The sequence below is a fragment of the Oryzias latipes genome, chromosome 4 (genome assembly GCF_053564925.1).
Source record: "Oryzias latipes strain Hd-rR chromosome 4, Olatipes_Hd-rR_3.1".
In the NCBI taxonomy this organism is placed as follows: domain Eukaryota; kingdom Metazoa; phylum Chordata; class Actinopteri; order Beloniformes; family Adrianichthyidae; genus Oryzias; species Oryzias latipes.
The window spans coordinates 21,524,363-21,544,106 of record NC_136240.1 but is presented as its reverse complement, the minus strand read 5'-3'; the positions used below and the strand labels follow the sequence as shown (position 1 = coordinate 21,544,106).

Below are 19,744 nucleotides of genomic sequence, written 5' to 3'. Positions count from 1 at the left end.
TTTGTTTCTAGGGAAGCTTTTGAGTGTGACACTCTTTGCGCCTGCGTATTCCTCCCGTGCAGTTAGCCACCTTCGGATACATCAGTGAACTTGTGTCCTAAAACCTAAAAAAATATATACGGTATTTGCGTCCGTGTTTCTTGTTGTAAAATTATTGCAGCGATTTAAATCATCAATATAGTATCGTTTATGCTGTATTTTTGAATGATGCGTAATCAACGTTAGCCTTATTGTTTTGTTGTTAGCTTATTTATTAGCAGGAAACGCAATACAAAGTTAGGCAATCCTAGAATTTTCTCATAAGATTTTCTTAGTCTGTTCTTTATAAAAGAGAATTATAATTTTTAAATCAACATTTTGCAAACCAATTATTTAATAACCTTTTAGAATTTGCGTTTAACCTGAACTTATTGTGTTTGTTTTTAATTAATGACTTTTTGTTTGTTTGTTTGTTTGTTTGTTTTGTTCCCCCAGCGGCTGAAAATGTGTTTTGGGTTTAAAAGTATGTGACAGAAGAGAGGATGGACAGAGATTTGTTGAGGCAGTGCCTCGTGTATCATGGAGAGTCACTGTTCAGTAAACTTAAATGTGAACAAACCGAAAATCCAGATTTCCAAGCTGTGGTATCGGACCTAGGCATAGCTACAAATGAAAGGTATTGTCTTCGCATAGAAGAATTGTTGAAGTGTTTTGTGCTTTTTTGGGGGGGAAGTCGGATTGTTCTTTTGGTGTGAAGGCCAACGTCATGATGGGAGGGTACTTGATTCATTTTCCAACCTAAAGCTCAAAAGAAGATCAGAGACTTGCTATGAAATAGGCTGGAAATAGCCATCAAGCCTGGGTTTCTAACGTCTATATTTTTTTTTGGGCACATTTTGAAAGTACTAAATTGTATTTTAAGACTGATGATCAGCCTCTCCATTAGAGCTAGATTTCCACGCAGACTGTTGCTGTGAGCAGAAAACGTTTCTTGACCAAGATCTTTGAAACAAATGATAAATCTCTCCGATAAGTGATGGCTCATTTTACATTCCACACAAAAACCCTCCAAAAAAAGAAAAGGGTCTGTCATTTTTTTCCGCCTTAAAAAAAACATGTAAAATCTGTGAGAGGCTTCACACACATTCCATCCTTGGAAGATGCAAAGTTCATTGCATTTGTGCAACATGAGTTTCTTTCTTACAAGCTAACATCAAGTTTGAAGGTAAAAAAAAGCCTTCTCTTTTTTCTCTGTAGGAAGGTGACAGAGAAAGGCAGCTCACTGGTGGAGCAATTCATTGCCAGAAAAGCTGACATTCTGTTTAGCCCTGCATGGAGGACCGCCACCCCTCAAGAACAGGATCACGAGGAAGAGGAGGCTGCAGGTGTGCTCATTTAATCGTATCCCTGACTATTGAAATCTAAAATAGATCACAGAAACAACCTGTGAAGTGTTTCTTGAGAGAACTAAACTGTATTTTTTTTAAAAGATTTTTGATATATTGGGATCATAATGAAGTGAAATGAAATTTCGGAAAAGGATCAACTTCGAGTTGTGTAACTACTTATAGTAAAAGGACAGAAAAGTGTAGGTAAAATATTTTACACATTCCTGATTGTCTGTAAACTTTCCATAGAGCCCTATGCCACCATGCCACCACTGGAGTTATTCATGGAATTGTCATTTGAGGAGAGAAGATCCATGATCTACAGGGACCTGGAGAAAGGAGACGTAGTGGTTGGAAGGATCAACAACATTCGAGAATACGGCTTCTTTCTCACTCTGATCTGCATGGCCGGGGGTCTAAAGAGAGACATCGTGGACTTGGAGCTGTCGGTTGGTCAACATTGAAAACAGGGCTTTGGGATTGTAGAAGTAAACCCAAGGAAGGAAGTCACCAAAGTGCTTTACGTTATGAAAAAAGAGCCAACAGTGTGAATGTGAAGAAACTTGATCCGACACATTCAAGTGTGGCAAACAAAAAACAAAACCAGAATGGAGATGAGCACTAGTTCACACTACTGCATATGAAAGTCAGAGGACTGGATAGACCAGCTGGGTTTTTTTTTTCCTGGTCTGTACTCATTTGGGGCTTATTTAGTGTTCAAACAAGCATCTTTTCCCAGTATGACAACAAACCAAATGCAGGTGTGGAATTTGAGTGACAGTTTCACTCTAAAGAGACCTTTAACCTTGAGTCAGAATAACACATGCGAGTGTGGAGACCTTGCATTGTAAGCCATAGGCTTCACATCTACCAGCAACGCTAAAAGTTAGTTTGCATCCTCGGTCTGCTAGGACTAGAGCAACAAGAAAAAGTAATAATCTTTGGAGAATTTCCTTTTTGAAGTTATCAGGGATTTGTTTGTTTCTAACCACTTAGCCAAAACCCAAATAGGATATACTGAGTTCTTCATCAGTGACACCAGTAAATCCCATTTGTCTTTCAAGCTTTACTATTCTGCGAAGTGATCATGACTCATTTTCAGTACATTATGATTCCACATCTTCAACCCATGCCCGTCTTTGTTGACTGTTTTCCTCTTAAACTGCAGGCTCTTTGCCACGTGAGAGAAATTCCCTCCAGTGGCAGCCATGACGATCCGTTGTCCTATTATCAGATTGGAGACTTCATCAGAGGTAGGCCTGAACAATAAATTGCAAATTTATCGTTATTTCAATATAAAGCTGTGCAATACCCATATCGCAAAATACAGTGAAAATAGCATTAAATGGTTCTCTTAAATGTGCTAAAAAATTCTCATGGCAGCTTGAAGTATTTAGCATATCAGATAAATCTATTTATGCATTTGACCAATCAGATGGAGCTCTTTTATGTTAGATGTCTGCCTCCTATGCAGACGCGGGTTAACTTATTTAAATTAAACTGCTGCAGTGAAAACGAAATGATGTTTTTGGTTGTTTTACAATTTGTTCGTGTATCTTAAGTTATATCGTCATCGCAATATTGATCACTAATATTGCATATCGCAAGTTTTCTTCATATCGTGCAGCCCAAATCAGATTGTTGATGGTTCTGTTTGTCTGTTCTAACGTTCCACGATGGTCTAAACCCTTAAATAGACTTTGTGCATTTGCCGCTCTGCAGCTGGAGTGAAAGACATCGATCGCTACCAGGAAAAAATCACTGTGTCACTTCAACAGGGCTCTCTCTGCCCTGCCTTGAAGCACATCAAACTGGGTGTTATTACCCAAGAAGAGATGCCTATACACTACAGGTAATAATCAATAAAGGACAAGATAATTTGGGAACATTGTTACAAGAATTCAAGAATTCAAGAATTCAAGAAGAACTTTATTAATCCCCGAGGGGAAATTTAGTTGCAGTAGCAGCACTAGGGAAAAAGGGGGGGAGGGGGGGGGGGGTAAAGACAAACACAGACACAAAAAATACAGAGAGTAGAACAGGACAAAAATTGAGTAAAATACAATTTGAAAAGTGTAGTCTGTGACTAGAAACTAGAATTTTCATGTACATCCGAGTCTGCCAGATGAGTTGTGGAGTCTAATGGCTGATGGCAGGAATGACTTCCTGTATCGTTCTCTGGCACAGCGAGGGTGTATGATCCTGCCACTGAAACTGCTTCTCAGGTTGTCCACCTCCCTGAAGAGGGGATGGGAAGGATTGTCCATGATGGTCCCCAGTTTAGCCAGTAGTCTGTCCCCAACCACCTCTTCCAGCTTGGCAGGCTTGAGGCCAATGACAGACCCTGCTTTCCTAATGAGTTTATTCAGTCTGTTGGCGTCTTTTGCTTTGATGCCAGCACCCCAGCACACTGCAGCAAAGAAGATGGTGCTTGCCATGACAGACTGGTAGAACATGTAAAGCATCCTGCTGCAAACATTGAAGGACCTGAGTCTCCTCAGGAAGTAAAGTCTGCTCGTGCCCTTCTTGTAGACGGCCTCGGTGTTTGTGGACCAGTCCAGTTTATCGTCTAGATGTACTCCCAGGAACTTGTAGGACGAGACAACTTCCACATCCGTCCCACCGATACAGACTGGGGGAGGCGAAGACTTTCTCCTGCTAAAATCTATCACCATCTCTTTAGTCTTGGCCACATTTAGCTGCAGGTAATTTTCCCCAGACCACCTGACGAAGCGCTCCACGAGGCTCCTGTACTCCTCCTCCCATCCATCTTTCACACACCCGACTACAGCTGTGTCATCAGAGTACTTCTGGAGGTGACAGAGCTCAGAGTGGTACTGGAAGTCAGCTGTGTATGTGGTGAATAGGAAGGGGGACAGCACGGTTCCCTGAGGGGCTCCAGTGTTGCTTGTCAGGGTGTCAGACACACAGCTCTGCAGTCTCACAAACTGAGGTCGGCCTGTCAGGTAGTCCTCAATCCATGAGACCAGGGGGGCATCCACCTGCATCTTCTCTAACTTCTCCCTCATCAGTCTCGGCTGGATGGTATTGAAGGCTGAAGAAAAGTCAAAGAACATGATCCTCACTGTGGTGTTAGGCTTTTCCAGGGAGGAGTATGCTCTCTGCAGCAGGTATAGCAGTGCATCCTCCACTCCCACCTTGGGTTGGTATGCAAACTGCAGTGGGTCTTGGAAAGGGCTCACCAGGGGTCTGAGATGTGACAGCACCAGCCGCTCCATGACCTTCATAACATGGGAGGTCAGTGCTATAGGCCTGTAGTCACTAGGCGACTCTGGATGGTTTTTCTTTGGCACAGGGACAAGGCAGGAAGTCTTCCACAGCACTGGGATCCTCTGAAGGTTAAGGCTCAGGTTGTACAGATGCTGAAGTACACCACATAGCTGGCTGGAACAGTTTTTGAGTACCCGGGGACTGATGCCATCAGGTCCAGCAGCCTTACGCTGGTTGAGCCTCTCCAGCTCCCTCCTCACCTGAGTGGATGTGATGAGAAGGCCATTTTGGGAGGAGGGGGTGGTGGAGCTTGTTTTTGGGTCTGTGAAGGATGTCAGCTGTGGGGAGGGGGGTGGGGATTTTAGAGGTGCTAATGATGATGATGATGGCCCTGGAAGATGAGTGGACGGTGTCCAGTGGTCGTTCAGAGGATAAATGGGTGGATTGATGAGGGAGGGGGAGCTGGTGTCAGACCTGTTTAAAAACTGGTTTGAATGCCGTGCAGGGCAGCTGGGGGAGGGAGGTGGGGGAAGCTGATGTGTTAATGGCCCTGGAAGGTGGGAGGAAGACCGTTGATCACTCAGAAGAGGAGTAAGGGGACAGCTGGGGGAGGGGGAGCAGGAATCAAACCTATTGAAGAAATTGTTCAGCTCGTTGGCTCGATCCACATTTCCTTCGGCTGCAGGTTTTCCCTTCCTCTGAAGGCCAGTGATTGCTCTCATCCCACTCCACACATCCCTGGTCTGGTTTCTCTGTAGTCTCTCCTCCAGCTTCCTTCCGTAGGCGTCTTTACACTCCTTCAGGCTGCGTTTCAGCTCCTTCTGAACTCTAGTGAGCTCCACGCGGTCCCCAGCCATGAAGGCCCTTTTCTTTTCATTTAGAAGGGCCTTCAGTTCACGTGTAACCCAGGGTTTGTTGTTCGGGTAACATCGCACCCTCTTGGACGGGATGGAGTTTTCCGTGCAGAATTTGATGTAGTCCGAGACACAGTCTGTTAGTCCATCCAGATCGTCACCATGACTTTCATACAGAACGGACCAGTCTGTGGTTTCCAGGGCATCCTGCAGGCTTTCCGTGGCACCGTCAGACCACTTTGTAATATTCCTCACAGTGACTTGTTTCTGTTTGACCACCGGTATGTATGATGGGGAGAGCAGGACCAGGTTGTGGTCAGACTTGCCCAGTGGGGGAAGTGCAGTGGATGTGTATGCGTTGGTGACATTAGCATACAGTAAGTCTAAAGTCTTTTTGTCCCTTGTTGTGCACTGGATGTATTGATGGAATGTGGGAAGAGTGGAGGAGAGGCAGGCATGGTTAAAATCCCCTGTGATGAAGAAGAAGGCACCAGGGTGTTTAGTATGCAGGTTGGCAGTGACTGAGTGGATGACGTCACAGGCCGCGTCTGCTTTGCCGGTCGGAGGAATATAGACGTTGATGGCGATCACGTTTGTAAATTCCCTTGGCAAGTAGTATGGGCGAAGTCCGATGGCAAGGAGCTCCACATCGGGATTGCACACACGTTCCTTGACGTGGATGTGCTCCGGTTTGCACCACCTTTTGTTTACGAGTAAAGCAAGCCCCCCTCCTTTCTTCTTGCCGCTCGCGGCGGTGTCTCGGTCCGCTCGCACTGTATGGAAGCCCGTGATCGTCACGTTTGCGTCCGGTGTCAGTTCGTGAAGCCACGTTTCAGTGAAACACATGACACTGGCCTCTCGATACTCCCGCTGGGTCCGTACGAGAGCCCCCAGTTCATCCATCTTATTAGGCAGGGATCTGACGTTCCCGGTGATGATCGCGGGGACGCAGGGTTTAAATCGCCTCCTCTTCATCCGTCGTTTAACTCCTGCTTTGCACCCTCGTCGTCTCCTCCTCAGTTCCTCCGGGAGTAAGAGTTTCTCTCCAGTTTTGAAGGTAGGTGGATTATTTAGCGCCAACAGCTGATCGCGTGTGTAAGCTATGCAGGGAGCCTTATCAGCTTGGCTGCGGGGGGCCATGAGTTAGTCCAGGCCCCCGAGGGCGAGAAAAGGACGGAAAAAAGGGAAAAGTATCCAGAAATCTTCAGTGGTGTGCTATGCTGGTAGTAATAAAAAAAGCAAGCTTGGTGCAAACACAAAAACAAAAAGTGACTAAACGTACATAAACACATAGGAAACACATAGGAAAGAGAAAAAGACAAAGAAGCCGGGAGCTGCTACTACAGGCAGCCGCACGGGGCAGCGCCAAGGAGAAGATGTTACCATAACAAGGTTCCAAAAGAATAATTTTTACAGTGGAACTAAAAAAAATGCTTTCTGTCCTCTGCTTTAGTCGGAGTGTTCGTGCTGCTGCGGACTCCAGAGAAACATATGAATGTATTTTGAAAAGTTGCCATGGTTACCAGAACCCCTCTGTAGTGGAATACCTGCTGGAGAAAGTAGGCATTAGCGACAGGCATCCACCTTCAATGATGCGAGGACTGCAAAGGTAATTCTGCTCTGTTTTAAAATCAAAGATTCTCCTGCTTCATATTGTGTTTGATAAAATAGTACTCGACTAAAGCAGCTACAAGTCAGGTTTCGACTTTCTGATATTTACATTGGAATAAGTGTTGTCTCGTTTGTATGAGGCAACTCAGTTTATGGCCTAAAAAGAACAAAAAGAGCTGATGATTTTTGAGCCACATTTTGCCTCTAACCAGATTTCTGCAGGGGTCTTATGTCACACATAATTGTTAAGAGATGTTTTTGGAGCCCATATTCCTCTTTCACTAAAGGTTTTCATATTTTGCTATGCTTAAATGACCTTATTTTACTAGTAAACCTTCGGTTTCTTTTTAACTTTTAGGTGAAAGAATCCTGTAAAATTAATTGACTTCCTGTTTGTTTGTTTTTTGCAGTAAACTTTTTCAAGAGGACGATTTTGCTTCTGCAATCAGGAAGAAGCAGTCTGCATCCTGGGCTTTAAAGTGGTAAGACTAAACTCTGAACTTTGATTAAAGGAAAGGCTTAGAGTGGCGTTTTATTATCATTGATGATAAAAACGTCGTCACATTCCAGTACCTGTATTTCTGCTTCAGTTATCTTCTGGTGTTTTTTTTCCAAACATGAACTGATAGTTTTTCGTTGTGCTTCATCTCAGTGTTCGAGCAGGCGTGGACCACTTCAAACATGGCCGTCATGTCGAGGCCATGAATGAATACAACAAAGCCTTGGAAATTGACACGAGCAATGTGGAAGCGCTAGTGGCAAGAGGAGCTCTGTGAGGGTTTTTTTAAGCTGCAACAGTTCATTTTTAAAATTGTTGACAGAAAAAATGTCAAGTTTGTAAAATCTACACATCAAATGAATAAGCTCCTTGAGTAATTACTTAATTATGCTCTGTTTATTTTATTTTTGTCCTTTACAGGATGTGAATCATCTAAAATCAGTTTATAAATATTGCTAAATATTCCCTTTAAATCATTCAGTTTGAAGGAAGTTAATCAGCTGCTGTTTGGTCCTTAAAATATTGGCCCGATATTATTGATATAAATAAAGTTTTAACAGGGTTACCAATGCACCTAATGAGTTTATTGAAATGTTGAAATGTGGGGAAACATTTGGAATCCAGTTTGTATTTACTCTTATATACACACATAAAAAATATGTAGTTAAAATAAAAACTGAATGTCCTAAAAAAGGTAAATATTTCTGTTATCTCAAAAAGTGAAACATTTATTTCATATAGAATCATTCCACATAGAATTATATAAAGACTTTTTGAAGTATTTTAACGCGTGGAGTTTACTAGTATTGAAAACCCCAGACTTTGTTTTTAGAAAATTAGAATATTATGATTAAATCCTGTTAAACTCCAAACACCCATGGAAGCTGAACTGGACTCTTAGTGTCAGATTTGACGAATATCGCTTTACACCAAGCCCCAAAGGGTCATTGTTTGTTAAATATATATACATGTACTGGAATACCATTTCAAAATAAAAGAATAAAGAAAGTGATCTAATACATTAGATTACAATACATACAATAAAATATGAAATCTAAACTTTTAAATTCTTCAAGGCTTTATTGTAAAAAATAACCTAAAAATCCAAAGCAGAATGTTTTCTGATCCATCGTTCAAACTGATATGGTTGGAAAATTGTTCTATAGAATACCAATTTCATTGTTAGCCCTAAAAAGTGCTTCCACTCCTATTTTATTGCACAATGCTTTACTTGACATTTTGTAAATTTTAGAGAATTTTTTCTTCTTTTACAGACAAACTTTGAGTTGCAAAATTATCATTTCAAGTTGTTACTTTTTGTTTTGACTTTTTTTTTCAAGCTTACAGTAATAAGGAAAAAAACAAATAATAAGTCATGTCATACTAGCTCTGTAGTTCATGTTAGAATCCCACCAAATACATATATTTGTAATTAAGACATTTATTGTGAAAGTAAAGAAATGCCGTAAAAATCTAATTATTTCTGGTTGCTGTATAGAAATCCACCTAAATAGTTGTTTTGTTTGTAGGTATGCAAACAAAGGCAGCATCCTGAAGGCGATATCAGACTTTGAACTGGCTCTGGAAAACTGTCCAGATCACCGCAACGCCAGGAAGTACCTCTGCCAGACGCTGGTGGAGAGAGGAAAACAGTACGTGTGTGTGGGGGGACTGCAGTGTGTGTAAAAGTCGGGAGCCATGGCTGTCTTCAAACCCATTACGAACCTGTTTAGTTAATTAAGTTTAGTGTATTTTTATCTCTTGGACGCATGTTCAATCCTGCGTCTGCATTCAGGTTGAAATCCACAGAGGAAACTTTTGAACTGTTTATCCTGTTCTATAAAATGTGATGTCTGTCGATAAGAACATGATGTGCAAATTCCCAACATTGAGGAAAATCAGATGCAATATTTAAACCCGCGCAAGCCTCACATCTTCAAAAGTAAACAGAGATTTCAGCAAAATTATCAGGACAGTTAAAATATGAAAAAAAAGACAATTTATGTTATGATTAATTAATTAGCTGAACATTTGTTAGTTTTGTGTTTGGAATGATTTTGACGTGAATTGGTTGAAACCAAAGCGGATTCCAGAAAAACTGCAAAAAATGTCATTTATTTCCTGAAACTTCTCAAAATTGCTCCTTCGGCTTTTCTGTCTAAACTGCACGTCAACTTTCCAGGAAGAGAAGTCAAAACAGGAACATCTTAAAAGAATTTCAGCAACTGCTTTTACTTTCAAACGGATTCCCTTTTGTTCTTCTTTCTTTTAATCTTAAGGCTCGAAGAACAAGAAAAACTGGTGACAGCGGAGGGAATCTATCGGAGAGCGCTGTCCCTGGACGACTCAAACCCTGAGGCGAAGGAGGCTCTGCATAACATCAGCGACCTGATACAGGTGAGCAAGAAGCCCAAACAGGCTGCAAGAATGTGGCTCCTTCCTGATGTGACTCAGGTTCAAACAATGCAGGGAAAAAAAACTGAGAAGTTTTAGAATGTTTATCTTCATAGCAGCAGCTAAAAATGCAGTGATAACACCACATCTGTATTTAGGGTGATGCTGGAGATGTACTGAATAAATATGGATCAAATCTTTTTTACAGTTTACAAAATGAAAATGTAAAATTAAAATCCTTATGGCCAAAACTGTTGAAAAGCTTCAGTAGTGTCAGACAGGGCTCCGTCTGCTGTGGGTCGAGTTTTTCGGACCCCAAAAAAAAAATGCACAAATGCAGATTAGATGTTGGGCGCGGTTTCCCTGCTGTGAAGATGAATATCTTTTCTCCTACGGTGTGGTTTGTAAGACTGATGGAAGTGTGTCTGTGACTCTTGCACCCTGGCCTTTGACCCCGCTGGCTGCCACGGCCTCGTCCCCCTGCCCCTCTGGGTGTGAAAACCACCAACTGCACAATGTAAACGACTGCTCCCTCTCCGGACACGGGTGTGTGCCGGGTACCTGCCACAAATACGGTAATGTGGACTTATCTGTGCTTTGATTGCACCTCTGAAAACTATCTGGCTTGATGATCATTCCTTTTTACCCTCGTGGTAAATGTGCCACCTCTTTTTATATACATGTATATATATATATATGTACACATATATATATATATTATGTAATGTGTTTCTATTTGAGGCTGTTTTTTAATCTCTTTAAACTCTTAATTTTCCACTTTGATCTCCATATTTTGGATGCATTTTGTGAATTGACTAAATGAATGTTGCTTTCTGTGTATTTGTGGATATTTTTGGGGTAAAAATGCTTTAAAAATGGGCGTTTGCCTGCTTGTCGACTGTAAAGAAATCGATCCGCCTGCGAGAAGAAGCACTCGCTAAGGAACAGGTCAAACCTAAGAGCAGCCAGACCAGCGCTGAGAAATTGCGTAAGATCTTAAAAGAGGAGAAGAGGTACGTCCACTCGTCTTTCAAGAGTACACCTTCAGTAAATAAAAAAATCCACTTTCTTCATCGTTCCATCACCGTTGAGGAAAACAGCTGTTGAATTGAACCACTTCCCGCTGGCTCTTTTGCTCATAGAATGAAGAAGAAGAAGAAGCGGGCGACCTCTTCCTCCCCGTCCTCTTCCTCTTCTAGATGCTCCTCCTCACGCTCGTCCTCGTCGCGTAAGAGGTCCAAGAAGAAAAAAAAGAGGCGAAGAAAGTCGGAGCGCGGAAGCAAGCGACACCGCAGGATCTCCTCCAGGGAAAGCAGGAAGAGCGAGGAGGACAGGAAGGAGAAGGAGGACGAGGAAGCGGAGTGCTACCCCGAGCCCCCCAACACTTCCGCCACTTTTCTTAACCAGACAGGTGGGCTGATGTTCGGAGGGGAGGACGAGGTAGCGGGGAGGGACAGAGAAGCTAGAAAGGGTGGTCTGTTGAATTCCGTCTCCGCAGCTTCAGAGGAGGACGACTCTGACTCCTCACGCAGAGAAACCAAAAGAAGGGATGGAGCGGAGAGGAGGACGAGGACAGACGAGCAGAGCAGAAGCCCACAGGGGAGAGGGAGGAGCAGAGAAAGGAAATTAAGCATAGAAAGAGGGAGGGACGATTACAGGAAAGACAGCGAATCACAGAGGAGAAGCAGCTTTGAGGAAAATCAAGCACGGAAGTCATCCAGCTCATCAGCCGAGGTGGAGCACTCCCGCAAATCCAGTTTCCTACCGGAATATTCTGGAAACTCGTGCTCCGCTTCCAAACAGTTGGAAAGAAGAATGAGCCAGGACTCGTCCTCGAGAAACTCCTTCGACGGCGGTAGGTACGAGAACAGAGGGAAGAAAGAAGAAGAGCCGGTAAAAAGAGAGAAGGAAGCTGGAAAGGAAAGATCAGAGGTCGAGGGCCACACGTCGGGTTGGGGGAAGGTCAACGCCGGCAGTCAGAACGGACAGAGTGGGACGGGGCCAAAAAAAGAGCTCCCCGCAAACCTGCTGGAGATCTTTAACCAGATCGCACAGTTTGAGAAAAAAAAAGGGAGTCAAGCCAAAGTTCCAAAATAAAAGCAAGCGTTACAGAAACCTTTGCGCTGTTGTCAGGACAAATCGCCAAATCAGTCCATGTCTCCATTTGTTGTCATCCACAGTGTTGGGTTAGATACATTTTCTTTAAACATGGGAAATTCCTGAGAAGTTTATTAAAAAATGTCAAAGCCTGCAGCTTTTTTTTTTACCTGAAATGACATTCAATCCCATCGCTTCCGAATGAATTGAAATGCAAGGACATTATTAGAAGAAATAAAGCTCATGAAGCCCTTTTACAAGTCTGAAATCACACGCACGTTATCGTTTACAAAAGCTGGCCCCAGTCTTTGGAACAAGTAGTCTTAAAGAAACCTGCCTTTTTTTTCTGTGTGCCATGATGTGGAGTCTCTCTGGTTTGTTAAAATATCTTCAGCATCTCAGCTTTGCAGATCAGGTTAGCACGGTGTAAATATCCAGCTGTAGTGATTTCCTGTGAGATTGCCTAATAAACCATTTTGGAAACTCTATCATTGGAATCCTGGTGATTTTTATACAGTAGACTTAGTAATCACCGATTTACAAGCAGACCATTAGTTTTTACACTTCAGAGTCCAAAAAGTAAACTTTAAAAATAAAACTTCATTTACATGTTTCTTTGTATAGAAATACTCTTAAAAATTCAATTTGTGTATAAATTAACATCAACGTAGACATTCAGGACTCATATTAGGAAAACAATTGATGAAATTGCTTCAATGTTAGGATAAATGCAACTACAAGGTGAAAGCATTCAATTACGGTAAATTTATACAAAATGTTTTGTTGAGCCCATAACGCCCTCTACTGGCAAAACACTGTAATTACTATATGAATGGGCATGTTAAACATTTTATACACAATAGTTTTATCTAGAAATCTCTTAAACAATATTTGACTTTTTTAAAGAGGTTCGCATTAAATGAACAGGTTAGCTGTTTGACAGAGATTTTATTTTTAACTAAATTCATACTGAGAGAACACTTCAGGAAATGGCTTAAACAAAAGGGGTAGAAATATAATGCAAGAAAATGACTGAAACCTGAAATTCAGTATCCACAGCCTAAAATATGTTTACTTTTGTCAAGTTTTGTTGCTTTAAAAAAAATCAACCTATGTTCACGCTGCAAAAGGACGTAGCCTAAACATAGGAAAAGAACACTAATTTTTAAAAGAAAATCACCAGAATGTGGTCAAATTATCTGTTCAAGCAGCAAGTCGTTTTTACTTAAGAAATCTGAAAATAAGGTATCAAAATATAGAAACGTTGAGTTCCACACAAGCATTAAAAAGGAGGAAATTGGCTTTAAAAAGCTGTTAAATAGAATAACTAAACACTGAATGTAATACAGCCCAACAAGTCGTTTCTGCTAGTCCTAAGCAAACAGTTCATGTTTCTTGAGTTTTTATCTACCTAATTATTGTTCATTTTGATTAGAGTGACAAAAAACTACAAGTAAGTGGAAGTAACTGATTTGTGAACAAAATAAGAATACTCTTGTTGGCCCATCTTAAATCCTCCCAAAATCTAAAACTAGCATCTATTCTTAGAACTTCAATCAAAATAGTTGCTTCCAAAAATAGCAACTATAAATGCCAGACTAACTTTTCAACATCTTTTTAGACATTAAAATAACATCCCTAAAACTTAATTAGAAAATATAGTGCAATTCAAGTTTTTGTTTTTTTTGGTTTCAAATCAATTTTTTTTTTTTTTTTTACTTTCAAGAGTACGGACCAAAAGGCGTTTTTATTAGCTCTCAGTGAGACAAAAAAATCTCGACTGTGCTGATTTTGAGAAAAGCCTGCAAATATGTAAAGCAAAGATAAGTTCAAAAGACTTCAAACCTGGTATGTCTGGTATAAAAAAAAACGCCCCTCTCACCCTCCGCGGGTGGTTTCTCCTCCAAGCTCGGGTCCTCTACCAGAGGCCTGGGAGCTTGAGGGTCCTACGCAGTATCTTAGCTGTTCCTAGCACTGCGCTTTTCTGGACTGAGAGGTCTGAGGTCTTTCCAGGTATCTGTTGTAGCCACTCCTCCAGCTTGGGGGTTACTGCCCCAAGTGCTCCAATTACCACAGGCTCCACTGTCACCTTCACTTTCCAGGCTTTCTCCAGTTCTTCTCTGAGTCCCTGGTATTTCTCCAGTTTCTCATGTTCCTTCTTCCTGATGTTTCCATCGCTTGGCACTGCCACATCCACCACAACGGCTTTCCTCTGTTCTTTATCCACCAATACAATGTCTGGTTGGTTCGCCATTACCATTCTATCAGTCTGGATCTGGAAGTCCCACAGGATCTTTGCCCTCTCATTCTCTACCACCTTCGGAGGTGTTTCCCATTTTGACCTTGGGGTTTCCAGTTCATATTCTGCACACATGTTCCTGTATATTATTCCAGCCACTTGATTGTGGCGCTCCATGTATGCTTTCCCTGCCAGCATCTTACATCCTGCAGTTATGTGCTGGATTGTTTCAGGTGCTTCTTTGCACAGCCTACACCTTGGGTCTTGTCTGGTGTGGTAGATCTGAGCCTCTATTGCTCTGGTGCTCAGGGCTTGTTCCTGGGCTGCCAGGATGAGCGCTTCGGTGCTGTCCTGTAGGCCAGCCCTTTCTAGCCATTGGTAGGACTTCTTGATATCAGCCACTTCAGTTATGGTCCGGTGGTACATCCCATGCAGGGGTTTGTCCTCCCATGAGGATCTGTCCTCCAGCACTGTATCCTCTGCTCTCCATTGCCTGAGACATTCACTGAGCACACTGTCATTTGGGGCCTTGAGCTTGATGTACTCATGCATCTTGGATGTTTCATCCTGGATAGTGGCTTCTACGCTCACTAGTCCTCGGCCTCCTTCCTTGCGGCTAGCATACAGTCTCAGGGTGCTGGATTTGGGATGGAACCCTCCATGCATGGTGAGGAGCTTTCGTGTTTTAACATCCGTGGTCTGTATCTCTTCCTTTGGCCATCTTATTATTCCTGCAGGGTATCTGATAACTGGCAGTGTGTAGCTGTTTATTGCCTGGGTCTTATTTTTGCCATTGAGCTGGCTTGTGAATGACTATATATAAACATATAAAATACTTTGCAGTGCATCTCTGTCAGTGGATTGGAAATCAAAACGTAAACTTGAGCATCAAAAAAAAAAAAAACCTAATGTTGGCGAACACACGGCTTCACTCAACAACTTAAATGTATAAAATCCAATGTCCTTTAGGCTTATTGGTGGTTTAAGCTTCTTGGTGTCACCCCTTTGATTTAATAACTGGACACACACATCAGTGACTGTGCGCCCAACCGTGCATCGCCTCAAGCCAAAGTAGCTTTCTCCAGGCTTAGCAGCCTCCCTCTCCTCCTCCATCATTACTGTTCCCATCATCAGCAATGCTCTGGAGAAGCTCCACATTCCGGTCTATCTTGTTAGGACAGATTAAGCACTAATGCAGGCGGAGAAGAGACTTCTTCATTTTAATGCCACACAAACAGCGTTCTGCTTCTTATCTTGGATGCCTGACATCTTAATATCATAAAATATTGACTAAAATAAATGGTAAGTGTGTGTTACCCCTATGAAGAGTCATTGAAGGTGTTTGGTAAAAGCCGTCACTGACCTTTTGTCCTGAAGAGAACAAAAGCTGAATTTTGATCTTCACTAACTGTTTTAAAACCAATAAAACAAGAACATTTTAATCATTTGAAGCCAAATTTTAAAGTCACACTCCAATCATCTTTTGAATTATTGTAAAAGCCTTCTTTTAATTATGATAATGCTGCTTTTGGCCAAAATAAAAACTGTTGTTTTCTATAACATAGTTTGTGCAGGGCAGCAGGAGTTCATTAGAAATTTGCTTCTAAGTTATGAATGGGACAGTTGGCGTGGAGTAAGCCTGTCCCTACTTCCCAAAATCCATCTGTTTACATTCTCTCACTCAAACTTAAACAACCTAGCAAAATGGTGAGCAATTTTGGAGCTGTCCAGCAAATTGATCAATCAGAATAATCAAACACCAAGAACCCTCCGAAAACACGACCACAATATCAATGCTCCAGTGCTGCAGTTTTACCTTTAGCCACTTGGGGGGAGTGTAGCTCTTTGAACTAGTGCAAGATTTTTTTTGTAAAAAAAAAAAAAAGGATTTTCTAACTATTCCACTAAAAGTAGTTATTTTTGTTTTAAAAACTGGAGAAAGAAAGGTAAAAAAAAAATGACTTATTGCGATAAAATGAGACACTCTTGTTTTTCTTTGCTTACAGTAAGCTGATGATCAGCAGATTTCTACTGAAGAAGATTGTTTGGTGTTGGTTCCAAGTCCCTGTGTGTGTATTTTAACCCAAACCCCACTTTCCTTTACCAATTTTATACAAACCAGGCAGTTTTTCAAATGTGTTCTCAAAAAAAAATTACTCTTAAGACTTGTGACAGCAATTTCCACAATAAATGAACAACCAGGTGTCAAAAACCTTTTTTAGGTTTATTGCTTTGTTTCTATTTGTGAAAACTGTAGCTAGCGGGCTTGTAGGTTTTTCATTTTTATGTTATTTAATTCAGTTGTTTTAAATTTAGTTGAGCTCAAATTTGTGTGTTCTTTAGGAGGTTATTTAAAAATTGATTTATTTTTAGGTTATTTATTTATTTATTTTTTTGATTGGCAGGTAAACAACCAAAGTCATGTTACTTTGTCCCATATATATATATATATATATATATATATATATATATATATATATATATATATATATATATATAGTTATTTTTCTTCAACAGCAACAAAAAAAAACCACACCTGGATAAATGTTTGGGCTTTTGCACCGTGCCCTATAAGTTTGCCGATAACCAGACAGTGGTTTAGCCAAAGCGAGTCACCAGATCACCTCCTAAAACAAATGTTTGGAAACTTTCTGTGGCTTCCTTAAAAAAGAAAAGTGATGAAGTACTTAAGTGACTTCAGTGAAGTTAATCCATGCTTTTTTATTTACATACAAAATACAGAAAAAGTATTTTTTTTTTAAATAAATTAAAGGATTTACCGTGGTGGGGCAAACTTCTCCAGCTTCTACATTTTTTGTAAATGAGTTTTTTTTCCCTCTGAAAAATTAAAACAAACAAAATACAGCTTTTACATTTATTTGACAGGGCCCATAAACCTGCAATTGTCCTTCTCTGCATACTTGAAGGACTTCCATTCTCTGGGAAGTTATATCCTGATCCTGCATTGTTACAGTAAGCTCAGCAAAAGAAAGAAAAGAAAGAAAGGGCAAGGTGAGGAGGAGGAGAAGGATGAGACATGATGACCACTGCAGGGAGAAAAAGGAGAAGTGGACCTGCAGTCCTTGAAGGTTCAGGTCTGTGAACTAGTTGTGGAGGTCAGCAGTAGCAGATTTTTTTCTTCTTTTTTTCCCTGCTTGACCGACTCTGATGAAGCTGCAGATTCTCACAGCTTCCATTCAGCCCCCCTCCTCTGCTCCCACCTGGACTCCTTTTACAAAGAGAAGGGGATTCCTCCTCTTAGACCTCTTTCTTCAGCACTGAGGCAATCAGACTGTTGAACACGCAGAGGGAGATGAGACATTTTAAATTAGTGTTAGAGGAGGAAAGGAGACAGGGGGAGAGAAGCGGAAAAAGACATTTTTCATTTTCTACAATAAAAGGCACTACATTGAATTCCCGGAGCATGACAATACAGATGAGCAAGTAATGGAATAGGAGTGGACGTGGTGTCCATGTGTTAGTGGGTAATGAGGAATTTAAAGGTGTACGGTCTTCGGCTGCCATTCACTCGAGCTCTCAGCTCCGTCGCTGTCGTGGGCCTTCGCCTCTGAGCTGTCAAAACACTCTGCAGGGACTCAAAGTTCCTCCAGAGAAACATTTTCTTATATTTACAATTTCTAGAACTCCTTCTTTTCTCGGGCTGCTGTGATTCAATAAATGATGAAAAAACTGCCCTGTTATGTTAATCCTGCCGAACAGAGTTGAGCAAGCTCCCTCCTTAAAGGGCTGGTTTCGGTTTGCAGGCTGGCCTCAAGGAGCAGATGGGGAGATTGGGACTGTTCGATCAGAGAAAAGTGGCGAGAACATTTGTTTTTGGGCAACAAAAAATAAAGTCTAGTCCAAAGTCGTCCAGTGTCTGACTTATCAGAAAATGACAAAAACGTTGGATTTGTGATCAAAAATAAAATCAATATGCTATGAGAATAAAAGAGTAAATCAAGAATGACAAGTAGCCTGTCAATGTAGCACTAAATTTAAATTTTTAAGTAATAATTGTCCTTTTTTCCCCCAAACTTTTTTGTCATACAGATTCTTAGAATTTTGTGGCAATATGTATTCTTTATATTTTTATTTTTTGGGGGGGAAAAAAGCCCAGTTATGTAGACCTGTGCTATTAAGGCATTTATGCTTTGGACTCTTTTGCAAAGCATTTGATGATCTTAGGGCTTCTTTAAGGGTTAATCTGCACAACAGCCCATAAAGCAAAAGGATTTTGTGGAGCGCATTTTTTCTTTCCCACACTGACACTCACAAATTTGGTTAAGTTATTTATAAAATGTAAGCAATGGGAGTAAAATGACGAATAGGATGCTTTAATGCCCAGCTGACTCTTGATTTGGCTCCTGAGGAAGACTATAAATAATTCAGACGATACCATTTGATTTGATTTCACTAGGTCATTATTTGATCTTGTTTCACAACCGGCATGATTTGGCTTCAATAGGCAACTTTCCAATTCTAGAACTGATTTTGTTTAGTCATAAAAACCTGTTTTCACATAAGGAAAGACTTAAACTAAACAAAGTTGGAATTTACATTTGTAAAGTCATAGATTCTATCATCTAAAACTAAATATTTTTTTCATTTGGATTAAAAAAATATACGAGAATACGTTAACAGAAAATGTTATGAATATAAGTTTGATTCAATTAAAATAAAATCTCCAGCCCAACACGAAACTGCTCTACATTCATCAGCCTCTGCTTTCTTCACTAACAGCTCTAAGCACTAGAAATTAAGATTTTTAACTTCAGTGATTAAACTTGAAAGATGTGACTAGAAATGTTCATTTTGTGCCATCATCCCAAGAGGAGAAAGCTTTGCAAACAAGACCAAAATAAATAGAGGAACAGTCTTATTTATTCCTGTATTTCTCTTAAATTTGACACAATTTTTTTTTTATAAATCTGCAGTAATTAGGCCACATATCATAAATGGTAACATCATTTTTAATATTCAATATAAGAACAGTATCTAGTTCAAGCAAAATCAAATTACTACACTAGATTCAGACTTTTGGATGCCATGAAGGGACATTATTTGATAAACTGCTGCATAAGTAGAAAACATATATATCCTGGATTTTGCTGTACGCATCACACACTGACGTTTGTCCACCCAATAATATGCATTCTTTACTGTTCTCACGCTATAATAATAACAATTGTATTTGTAAATTATAGCACAGAATAAATGGTGAAAAAACCGTCAAGGCCACATGGTAATTTGAGCTCCTGAAAGAGCAGGAGGAGCCATTCTCAGAGGAAAGAAATATTCCTTCCAGTAACAACTGTTTTGACATAATTGCTGCCCTGAGAGTGTGTGAAGTAGAAGTAACCTCATTTATTAAAGCCTTAACATACCCCCCCAGGGGCTGTTTTCCCTCCCAGTGAGTAGTTATTAGAAAGCACACTCACAGCGGGGCGTCCCA

At 40.8% G+C, this 19,744-nt stretch overlaps 2 protein-coding genes across 3 annotated transcripts; one reads left to right on the top strand and one right to left on the bottom strand.

Annotated features, from left to right (window-relative positions):
- ttc14 (tetratricopeptide repeat domain 14) lies at window positions 1-12,541 on the top strand. 2 transcript variants are annotated; one of them, XM_078946078.1, is made up of 14 exons: window positions 1-121; window positions 475-655; window positions 1,237-1,364; window positions 1,617-1,816; window positions 2,536-2,620; window positions 3,090-3,219; window positions 6,906-7,061; window positions 7,474-7,545; window positions 7,716-7,835; window positions 9,092-9,214; window positions 9,842-9,959; window positions 10,863-10,969; window positions 11,099-11,367; window positions 11,455-12,541. In XM_078946078.1, exons 2-14 carry the CDS (start codon window positions 522-524, stop codon window positions 12,051-12,053), a joined length of 2,241 nt encoding a protein of 746 aa, XP_078802204.1. In that variant the 5' UTR covers window positions 1-121; window positions 475-521; the 3' UTR covers window positions 12,054-12,541. The 2 variants fall into 2 exon arrangements, with proteins under 2 accessions (XP_078802204.1, XP_004068142.1); XM_004068094.4 differs by having other exon boundaries at window positions 11,099-12,541.
- Window positions 3,276-6,819, bottom strand: LOC144991899 (uncharacterized). The gene has a single exon (XM_078946077.1). It carries the CDS (start codon window positions 6,590-6,592, stop codon window positions 3,470-3,472), a length of 3,123 nt encoding a protein of 1,040 aa, XP_078802203.1. The 5' UTR covers window positions 6,593-6,819; the 3' UTR covers window positions 3,276-3,469.
- Window positions 12,542-19,744: the final 7,203 nt, after the last annotated feature.

Excerpts from the sequence above, each read along its gene's own strand:
- LOC144991899 (XM_078946077.1), bottom strand. The coding sequence starts at position 6,592 with ATGGCCCCCCGCAGCCAAGCTGATAAGGCTCCCTGCATAGCTTACACA.
- ttc14 (XM_004068094.4), top strand. The coding sequence starts at position 522 with ATGGACAGAGATTTGTTGAGGCAGTGCCTCGTGTATCATGGAGAGTCA. Across the intron at positions 1,817-2,535 it reads TCGTGGACTTGGAGCTGTCG|GCTCTTTGCCACGTGAGAGA; the intron begins GTTGGTCAACAT and ends CTTAAACTGCAG. Across the intron at positions 9,215-9,841 it reads CTGGTGGAGAGAGGAAAACA|GCTCGAAGAACAAGAAAAAC; the intron begins GTACGTGTGTGT and ends TTTAATCTTAAG.